Source organism: Callorhinchus milii, unplaced genomic scaffold, assembly GCF_018977255.1.
Source record: "Callorhinchus milii isolate IMCB2004 unplaced genomic scaffold, IMCB_Cmil_1.0 Scaffold16, whole genome shotgun sequence".
In the NCBI taxonomy this organism is placed as follows: domain Eukaryota; kingdom Metazoa; phylum Chordata; class Chondrichthyes; order Chimaeriformes; family Callorhinchidae; genus Callorhinchus; species Callorhinchus milii.
Window position 1 is genome coordinate 4,255,729 of NW_024704757.1, and position 10,785 is coordinate 4,266,513.

Below are 10,785 nucleotides of genomic sequence, written 5' to 3' on the forward strand. Positions count from 1 at the left end.
TTCACATATGATTTATTGCTTTCATCATTTTTGTTGAATTATAATGGTTCATCTGCAAATTATTGGTGTATGTTTTATCTGGAAGGATCTCGCCTCAGCCTCTGGCGGCCAAGGTCAGGCCAGCAGTTGTATTTTTATTTGGAATGTGACAAGTGGCACTTGTAAGAAAGTACTTTCTCAACATACAACTGAGGTGCAAGCTATGGCCTACTCCAGGGATGATCGGTTACTGATATCTGTGGGTAAGTTCTGAAACATGTGGTTGGTTCATGTGACAATGGATACTATTTACATCAGTATTGTGAAGACTGTTCAGCAAAACACTTTTTGATTTTAGCATTTCTGTCCAATTGTGCTTCTTTTGAAAATGAACTCACTTTGAACTGTCTACGTCACATTTGTATATAACCAACTCTGAATACTGGCAGTGTGGAAGCCCATTTAAGGTGTGGCTCTTCAGACTGTATCGGTGGAAGGGTGGGGACTGAGTCCAGGTTTCTCCCGCACCTATTACCCCCCTATGCTCGCCCAGCTCCACTGGCTCCCCACCACTCAGGATAGAGTTCAAGATCCTGGTCCTCACCTTTAAAGCCCTCCACAGTCTTGCACCTCCCTACCTCTGACCTCCTAACCCCCTACCAACCTGTCCGCTCAGTGGACTCCGTCCTGCTACACGTCCTCCGCCTTGCCCGCCCCACCATTGGCGGTCGGGCCTTCAGCCTCTCTGCCTCCACCCTCTGGAACTCCAACCTACCGTCCCTCTGTCTCGCCCCCTCCCTTGCAGCCAATTGCACACAGCAGCGTCCCACAAACGGTCATGGATTGAGTGACAAAATGATCATTATTATTTTTGAAGGGATTTTTACTCCCGGAAAGCGATCTGCCAATCGACTAACAACCGGGTTCCTATTTACTGCCCGGTAAACAAAGATGTGTGGGATAAGAAAACTTGTCCACGGTTTTGCCCTGTCCAGGAATCAAACCCGGGTCCTCTCACTTGCGAGGCGAGTGCTCTAACCAATGCACTGCAGGACTTCATACTTTGCATAAGTGATATTAAATGTTTGGTCCCACCTGATATGACTTATGTGAGGTTTTACTGTTGTATGTTTCACATCAGGAACACGTCCGAGGTCCAAAATGAATTTAACTTCCACATTTTGGCTGCCATGTTCCTTACATATACATAGTCATTATACTGCACAGTAAAATCCTGTGAAATGCTTTGAGACAATGTTATAAGGCAATATATCAAATGCAAGGATTATTATTACTGAACAAAATATTAGTCGAAGAAATATCACTTCCAACCAGCAAGGGTGTAAATGAGAACTGACTGCAGCTTATTAACACTGATTAATATCCTTTCCAGGAGATTACAGAGATCTCACAATTGCTTTGTGGGATACCAGTGATTATGTGCTATTAACCATGACAAAGGTATTGGATGCTGTCCATGAAATAGCATTTGACCCAACAACTGCCTGTGAATTTGCCTGTGTTGGGGTGGGAGCTGTGCAATTCTGGTTGTTGGAAAAGAATGGCAGTGATGTACAACTCAAGGTAAAATCCATGTTTGTTTGAATTTTTCATACCTTTTCTCCGCTCAGTGTGAGCTGCGAAGGCAAATACCTTCAGGCTTTTGACAATAATCATAATAATAATAATAAATGAGAACAGACTGTCCTATAAACATTGTCACAGACTAGTTGGATTGAATGGCTTGTTTCTGTGTTGTACAGTCTTATATGATTCGTTGTATATCTGCATGACTGAGCCTCTGTTCCGTCACTTCATCGAACTGCTTTATCAATTTTTTCCAATTGACTTTCCTTCTCTCCTGAAGCCCAAGACTCCTGTCCTTATTGTTAACAGGCTATTCAATCATATTTAATAGAGTCAACTTTGTTGCTGTCCTCATTTAGTGAATATACACATGTGACACTTTCCAGTATGGGTCAAACATTGGTTTATTTCCATCAATACTAACATTCCATATTTTGTAGTGTTCAAACCAGTTTACTTAAATAAGTACTGTACAACCTCCTCCCTTGTTTGGAGGGGGGAGTTAGTAAAAACAAGGCTACATGTCTGACAATGGATTGTTGGAATTGAGTCAACCCTCAGTAGTCCGGTTCCTGAGCCAGTCAGGTCCGCAGTACTATACTCCAGGGCACTGCTGATGACAGACTAACCAGCTCGTTGGTAGGACTTGAAGGAGCAGACTAATCAGGGATTCTTCCGACTCAGCTCCTGCTAACCTCGCAAGCTGAAACCTTGATGGTTAGGGAGGTCCTAGCTGGAGACGCAGCAGGAAATCTGCCACACACTGCTCTCAATGGCAAGCTATGTGGTTTTAGTTTATTAAACTCCAGCAGTATCCTAATACACACTCTGGGGTCCCTCAAATTTGGCTCTTGCCAACCAGCACCTAACACACTTGTGTCTCCACTGAGAGAGTGCACGTTCCAATCCAAACATTGGAATTTCCCTGTGTAGGTGACATACATGTGTGAAACTTTTAAGCATGGTTTCCACAGGTGTCAGGCACTCAGCTTTTCAAAATAATTTACTGTATGTTTGGGCTTGTCTTAATGTTTGTGATTGTATCGCAGGTTCACAGAGTCCCAGTCCCCGATGAGGTGGGCCTTGTGGAGCTCACTGCACTGTGCTACAACACAGATTCTGTTCTTTATACTGCTACCAGCACAGGGAAGGTCTGTGCTTGGGATACCCAGTACAATCGGTGCTTCATGGTTTGGGATGCAGATGACGGAGAGATTGGTAGGTTTTAGTCTCAGCTAAAACAGCATTCTGTTGGAGTATGAGACTACGATGTTATTTACTACGTTGATCTTCTGTTGTAGGGATTGTGAAGTGTCGAGGACACCGTTTAATGACCGGTAGTAACGCAAAGAAGGTCCGGTTATGGACAGTCACAGCAGTTCAGGAAATGAGACTTGAGGGTACAGGAGCAAGGTGATGCTATTGTCTAAATCTATTTGACATGTCATTTTAGGTTCTTTTTCTTAAGTATGTGACTTTGTTGCATAACAGCTAGAAATCACAGTGCCATTCGGTCTATTGTTTACACTGGCTCTCAGAGAAATTTCAATCCCACTGCCCTGCGTTATCCCTTCCAAGCCTCTACCTTTCATATACCTGTCTATTTCCCTTGTGAAACCCTTAATACTTGGCTTCTACTTGTCAGTGTATTTCACGTCTCAACAACAACAAATTACATGAGTATAGTGTCTTTCACGTCGGGAGAACGTCCCAAGCTGTTGGACAGTCAGGGATTGGGACCCAAGCTGGGGGTGGAGATCAGGAAGGGTGGGGGTAGGAGGGTGACCAAAGGCGCTGTCGAAGGAGGGTCTTGAGACAGGCCTTAGAAGGAGGCAAGGGAGAGAGCGAGGCGAACTGACTGGGATGGAGTTCCAAAAGGTGAGGGCAGAGAGGCTGAAGACCCGGCCGCTGGTGGTGGGGCGGGCTGGGCGGGGAACGTGGAGCCCACAGGCCGGAGCCCACTAAGCAGAAGGAGCGAACAGGTCTATATGGCGTTAGCAGAGGTAGGAAGAAGCAAAGCAGTGGAGGACTTTGAAAGCGACGACAATGATTTTGAACTCTATCCTCTGGGGGATAGTGGGGGCTAGTGCAGCCAGGTGAGGGTGGGGCTGATAGGGTCATGGAGTTTGGTGTGGTCTGAGCTCAAGGACTCTCTTGAGTGGGGAAAAAAAAATTTCTTTTACTCCTTGTGACTGCCTTACAACTATGCCTCCAGTCACTGACTCGAAACACTTGAAATAGCTTCTCCCTATTCACCCTGTCAAAACCATTTACAATTTTGTGCATCTCCATCAGGTCCTCTGAAGACAGACCCAACATCGCCAATCTCTCTCACATCTATAACCCTCATCCCTGGGATCATTGTAAATCTCCTCTGCCCTCCCTCCAAGGCCTTAACATCTTTCCTGAAGTGAGGTGCCCAAAACTGAACACATCTGCAGCCTACTCAGTGATTTGTACAAGCTTAGCATTATCTGGCTATTCCATATTGCTTTAAATTTTCCTTGGTGAATACTGAGGCAAAGCTCATGAAATAGTTCTGCCAAACCCTCTTTTCTACCACTAATTTGCTGCTTTTGCTCTTAAGAAATGTGCTTGCTCAATCTCATCCTAAAATAAATCCCATCACTGCATCGCTTACAGAAAGTTTTGATTTTCATTTGGTTCAGATGATATATTTCAGAAGAAGGAGAGGTTTGAGATACTATGTAACTCTGCCAGATAATCTGACCTCCTCCATATTTTATGTAGTGTCTGTCAGAATACCCTTTTTTTGTTCATTGATGTGTAAATTAACTATTTCACGCATACTGTTTTCTTTTCACTGCCAGGTCAAGTTCAGTGCTCCTGGAACATGAAATGGTTTTGGATGGTACAGTGATTAGTGCAGTCTTTGATGATATCATGGATATGGGTATTGTGGGAACCACAGCAGGCACTCTGTGGTATATAAACTGGGCTGAGAACACCAGTATCCGTCTGATCAGCGGCCATAGAAACCAGGTCAGTTGGCATCCACTCTATTGCACATAGAAAAGTTGCATAATTATGGCCTCTTGTTCTGGATTCCCCCACCAGTGGAAATAGTTTTTCTGTAGCTACCCTATCGAGTCCCTTTATTATGCTACTATTCAAAAAGAGAAGTGAGTTTCGACCAACAATCCCCAGATAAATTGGGCATAAATTGCATTGCTGTTTGCAAATTTGCTGCTGTGTTCACCTATGAATACACAGTCACTACACTTCGCTGTAAAATCTCTAAAGCATAAATAACCTGTGAATAAACAACATTTCTTCTTTCTTCACTTAGGTGAATGAAGTGATTTTTAGCCCTAATGAGGGACATTTTGCCACATGTGCAGAAGATGGCAGCTTGAGGGTGTGGGTCATGCAAAGTACTGAGCTGGTTGTACAGTTTCAAGTGCTTAATCAGGTATGTTACTAAATGGAAAAGAACACAAAGTGGGCTAGGGAGGGTTGAATAGAGGCTAGTTGTATAACTGCGACCAGACCCTTTCACAGCTACTGGCTATCTCAAGTACTGAGGAGTGACAACATAGGAATAGAACTCCAGCATGCAGCCTGTTGGGTCTGTTTTACCATTTTATTAGACCATGGCAGATCTTTTAATCCAGTTTCCCTGCTTTTCTCATCATCGTTGGGAAACACATGCAGCAATAACTTGTATTGTGCTGGCTGCACTGCATTGCCAGATAGATCTTTAATGTCTGCCTGTTCAGATGGACTTTAAAGATCCCTTGGCATGATTTGAAAAGTAAAGGGAATTACATTTTTCTCTCCAGAGTTAGGTAATCAGGGTGCATCCATCCAGGGAGACAGTATGCATTCCAATGCAGACACCAGGAAATTTCCACAGAGGTGGAACTCTGATTTTAAATAAGAATATTCACAGAAAAAGTACAGAAAGCCAAGCCCACAGCTGTAGCATGAGGGAATATTTAGGACTGGCACAGGCTGTAAGGAGATCTGGCAGTGCCCTGGTGGAGCAGGTCTTCAAATGAGGATCCAGCCTCATGTCCCAAGAAATACACTGATCTCCAATAGCCATGAAATGGGGTGGGGGCTACATGTGATTCCCGAATCTGTGTTCAGTAAAGTTCCATTGTTATTCCTCAACATGTCTGGACTTCATTCTGCTTTGTTCTTCAGAACACCTAACCCTGTTACAGTATTCAATGCCAGCAGGAGATAAAGGTTTAGATTTTTTTAAATAATGCAAAATTTATACTGATTTGTATCCTATTATGATGAGAATTTTGAAGGTGACGTTGTTATACTGTAGCTGTTGCACTGGAGATGATCACTTTGGCTCATTTAGAGGCAATATTGGGCACAGTAGCTATCCAACTACAAGTCAATTATCAAATCCTTTACATCCTGTGAGTACTTTTCTCTGTTTTAACCCAGAGCTGTCTGTGCATGGCATGGAGTCCAGTGCATCACTCAGGAGAGCTTCTTGCCAAAGAACAGCTAGTGGCTGGATACAGCGATGGCACGATTCGCCTTTTCAACGTTTTAAAGACAGAAATGGAACTGAAGATCCATCCACACCCAGTGGCAGTCAGTGCTATCGCTTACTCCATGGATGGTATGTTGCATGTATGTTGTACACCTACCTCCTGGAACTCTAACCTGCAATCCCACCGCCTCACCCCTCTTTTGCTTCCTTCAAGTCCTCTTCGACCGTGCCTTCGACCACCCTGCCACCCCCCTGACCCCAATTCCAGGCTCGGTTCCTAAACCCCCTGACTGTCCAGGCTCTGGGATGTCTTTCTGATGTGAAGGGCACTATCCAATTGTAATTTGTTGTTGTAGGGAATATCAATGCAGAATGCAATGTTCCTTTCAAAACGCACTGGATCCCTGATCACAAACATGCAACAATAATACGTAGCTAATCAACACATACCATTTGTCTTTGCATTAGCAACATGTATCTCAATTCATGTTTGACAAATCTTTATGCATTTTTTCCCCAGGTGAGGTTATTCTTTCAGGAGATAAAGATGGCCTTGTGGCCATCAGTAGCCCTCGAACAGGATTGACAGTCCGTGTTATCAGTGACCACAGGGGTTCCCCCATTACAACAATTCAGTGTACATTGAAAAAGGTTGGTTCAGTATAAATTTGTCACAAGGTTAATCTGTCCCAAGGTGAGAGAAATTCAAAAGTATGTTTCAAAAAAGAAAGATGTCCAAAAGTATGTTTCAAAGAAAAAATGTGTGTAGCCCATAGCTACAACTCTTGAGTTTGAATCTGAACATCAAACATACACTCACAGAGGCGTATGTCAGGCTCATCTGGCTTGTCTGAGAACTTAACAGAAAACTGGGTCATGGGCTGTGTACATGCACCGTTTAAACATGCTCTCATTATAAAACCCAGAATACTGTTAGCATTTTTCACAGCCCTTTTCATCATTACTGTCACTTTCAAGGACTCCCAGATCCAGTCCCTGATCAAGATCACTTTTCTCCACCTTCGCTAAATCGCCTGCCTCTGACCATACCTCACGCCCAACGCAGCTGAAACCCTTACCCACGCATTCATCACCTCTATGACCTCCTTGCAAAAAAACGTTCATAAAATCCAGTTAATTCAATTCTGCTGCCCATATCATCACCTGTACTAAACTCTGCACCCGTAAACCCATCACTTGTTTTTTAATCTTTTTTAACTTTAAAATTGTTTTAATCTTGGTTCTCTTAGGCCTACCCGCTCTTTAGTCCTTTCTTCCTATCATCCATCTCCCCTTGAAACACAATCGTTTTCAGCGGGATTTTCAAATCTTTTGTGATAGCCTCAAATGTGAGGCAAATCCAGCAGGTTCTGCTATTGTCCTGAATGTAGTTCTTGGATATATTTGTCCGCACATCACTCCTGCATGATAGTCATTATATCATCTAATGGTATGTTTACATCCCTTTCCAGAGTTGCAAAGTACTCTCTTGTTTACTCACCTGCTACATTCAGTAAATAATATTGATAATCTTGGCATTTGATGTAGGGTCTTATCCCATCTTCAAGATGTCTCAAAGCGCTTTCACAGAATATACTGTAAAGTGAATTGACTGTATATTTTGTGGGCAGAGGCCAGAATTTGGAAAACTCTTCTCTTTTTCAATTTGTGCTGTGGGATCTTTTAACAATCGTCTAAACAGGCCTCGTATCCAAAGTACAACACTGCAGCGATTGAGCACCACTGTATAGAAGTGTAAGTCTAGACTGAATTCAAAGTCATGACTTGAGGCTTGAACGACACAAAGACTGACTCAGAGGGAAGAGTGGAGTCCTATAGCTTAGTGGTTAGAGCATTCGCCTCACAAGTGAGAGACCTGGGTTCGATTCCCGGCAGGGTGAAACCTTGGGCAAGTTTCCTTACTCCACACTCCTGATAATAATCCACGACTGTTTGTGGGACACTGCTGTGTGCAATTGGCTGCCGCATTTTGCCCACAAATATACAGTCAATTCACTTTACAGTATATTCTGTGAAGCACTTTGAGACGTCTAGAAGACATGAAAAGCGCTGTATCAAATGCAAGGATTATTATTTTTATTATTATTACTGACTGATACTTTGAGAAAATGAACAACCACTGGGAACGTGTTGAGTAAAACCATTCCCTTTTAGCTAATATGCCAGGAGAGTTAGTATCTAAATGTAGAACACTGGACTTATTTGCATTTCTTTTCCAGTTTGATGAATTTGGGCTTCGAGGATGTGAAATGTGGTTGTCTGTCAGCTCCGATCGACGTGTTAGTGTCTGGGCTGCTGACTGGCTTAAAGACCAATGTGAACTCATTGATTGGCTGACGTTTCCTGCGCCTGTTGATCCTGGGGTAAGACTGATTACTCTTTTACTTTGGGGGGAATCTCTAGTACATTCTACAAACCAGGCTCTGTTCCTTCTCATGCATGGGGTGTAATGTCTTATAACAACTTGCATTTATATAAAGCCCTTTATGTATGGTGATGTCTTGGAAGATTGGATCCACCAAAACAATAAATCGCATTGATACAATGCCTTTTATGTCGGGAAGATATCCCAGTTGAGGGTTTGTAGATTCGGGAGGGCTGCGGAGGGAGGGAGGAAAGATCAAAAAGAGGAAAGTCTTGAGATGGACTTTGAAGGAGATGAGGGCAAGGGCTCCAGTATGATGAATGTTGGATGCAGTTGCAGAAAGTGTGGGCATATAGGCTGAAAACCCAATCACCAATGGTCGGGTAGACAGGAAGCAGGTCAGTGCCTGTCGAGCCCAGGGAGCGGGCAGGTTGGTAGGATTGAAGAAGTTCGCAGAGGTGGAGTGGGGCAAGAACAGGAGGGATTTAAAAGAGAGGATGAGGATCCCCTCTGTAGGATGGGAGTCATTGGCCTTGGATGGGGGCAACAGGCTCGCGGAACCTGGTACAGAAGACACGAGAGGATGGTCTTCATTTTGTGTACTCCAGGGCACTGCTGATGGCAGGACAGTTAGGCTCAATAGCAAGGAGAAAACAGAAAATAACGATGCCAGCAACCTAATGACCTAAGGATACGATGGCGGCAGATACCTGATGATCTGAAAGTTGTCAGCCATTTTAGCTTCAAAGCAATGGTTGACTTCCAGGTCATCAGGTCCTGCTGACATCACATCCCACTTTGTACAAACGACACTGTATCTTGGGTGCTCAGCAGAGTTCGGAATAAACCGAAAATACTTGCTATGATGAAACTTGCAAATGCACGTTTGGAAATCTTTTGTGTTTCTCAGGCGTGTGACAGGAGTAATGTGCCGCCAAGCTTAGCCGCTTTCTCACCGAGTCAAAGTGGTGAAGTGGTTTATGTGGGATATGGAGTGGAGCCAGAGATCATCTTCTACAGTCTACACGTAAAACAGGTATCTCCCAACAATCAACAAACCTGCATCAGAATTGTTCAAAACTAATCGTAAGGTAGCTGCAATACACGTACGGTGCATTTGTATGTGACCATGTAGTTGTACAATGCAGACGAACCTCTAATTTCTCACACAGAACATTTCTCATTGTCATATTATATTAAAGGATTTAAGAGGATCAGTATTCCAGAAAGCAACCCCAGGAATCCACATTGTGTAATTGCAAAGATCTGAAAGGGTCCTTTACTCTCATCGTGTTGGAAATGGTGCACATCATCATCGAACCAAAGAAATATTTTATGATTGTATAATATACAATTGAAAGTCCTTGCATATGATGTAGCACCTTATCGTGTCAGTGGAATTCACTGCTGTGAACTGTGCTTCAATGTATTAAAGAGAAAACTTTATACATACATGAGAATAGCAGGAATGGAGGCTTGTGTGGGGAACAAACACTGCAACAACCTAGTTGGGTCGAATGGATTGTCTCTAATACTGTGTCATCTGGGACTAATTGGCATTACATTGAAAAGCTCAATCAGAGGGGTTAAAATGATGGGGTTGGTGAGTTGAGACCAATGAATGAACTAATATTTTACCCTTCTCTGGGCTGTACTGTGTGCTAAAGTGAATCAAAAAATCTATTCTCCAACAATGACAAAGATATTTACAATATATGTTTTAAAAACTCGAAGTCAGGTCACCTCTGTTTTTAACCAAAGGTTTTTCTTTTTAACAGATAATTAGAACGATGACATTGTCTCACTGGGCCACCTGTTTGAGTATCTCTCCAAAAGGCCACCTTATAGCTGTTGGCTCGAACGGTAAGACAGTGAGTTCATTCTGTTTTGGTGGCTCAACTCTCTCTCTCTCAGGGTTTTGCTGGGATCTTACTTCCACTTTGAGCCTATTGTAGTTAGTAAATCGCCAGTATAGTTAACGTGTGGATAAGTGTCAATTAGTGTTTTAAACATTGTTTGGAGTTTAACATTATGGCAGGGTCAGCACCCTTCCGGAAACTTAACTATTCAAAAAATATTTCACCCATAAATGTTTAATGTATCATTAATATTTATTTTTTGCACAGAGAGACTTCTGAGATTGATTGAATATCCAAGTGGAAATTTCCAGGATTTGCCTGGGCACAGTGATACTGTTCAATTCAGTCGATTCACACCATCTGGGAAATATTTCCTGTCTACATCGTACAATGAGGTGTTTATCTGGGAAGTGCAGAAACATTCCCTGAAGCCCTGATACTTACTTTCAAACGTCTGTAGAAAACATGAAGAATGAAAGATTAAAATAAACACT

At 43.0% G+C, this 10,785-nt stretch overlaps 1 protein-coding gene across 5 annotated transcripts in view; it reads left to right on the forward strand.

Annotated features, from left to right (window-relative positions):
• wdr90 (WD repeat domain 90) overlaps positions 1–10,731 on the forward strand; it is a 42,582-nt gene extending 31,851 nt beyond the window's left edge. For all 5 annotated transcript variants that reach the window (XM_007903481.2, XM_042340961.1, XM_007903482.2 and 2 more), the window contains exons 32-43: positions 86–242; positions 1,373–1,563; positions 2,616–2,784; positions 2,868–2,979; positions 4,398–4,569; positions 4,877–4,999; positions 5,995–6,175; positions 6,567–6,697; positions 8,287–8,430; positions 9,343–9,468; positions 10,211–10,295; positions 10,559–10,731. In XM_007903481.2, coding sequence (XP_007901672.2) covers positions 86–242; positions 1,373–1,563; positions 2,616–2,784; positions 2,868–2,979; positions 4,398–4,569; positions 4,877–4,999; positions 5,995–6,175; positions 6,567–6,697; positions 8,287–8,430; positions 9,343–9,468; positions 10,211–10,295; positions 10,559–10,728 — 1,761 coding nt within the window. In that variant the 3' untranslated portion in view covers positions 10,729–10,731. The remainder of the gene's footprint in view (positions 1–85; positions 243–1,372; positions 1,564–2,615; positions 2,785–2,867; positions 2,980–4,397; positions 4,570–4,876; positions 5,000–5,994; positions 6,176–6,566; positions 6,698–8,286; positions 8,431–9,342; positions 9,469–10,210; positions 10,296–10,558) is intronic.
• Positions 10,732–10,785: the final 54 nt, after the last annotated feature.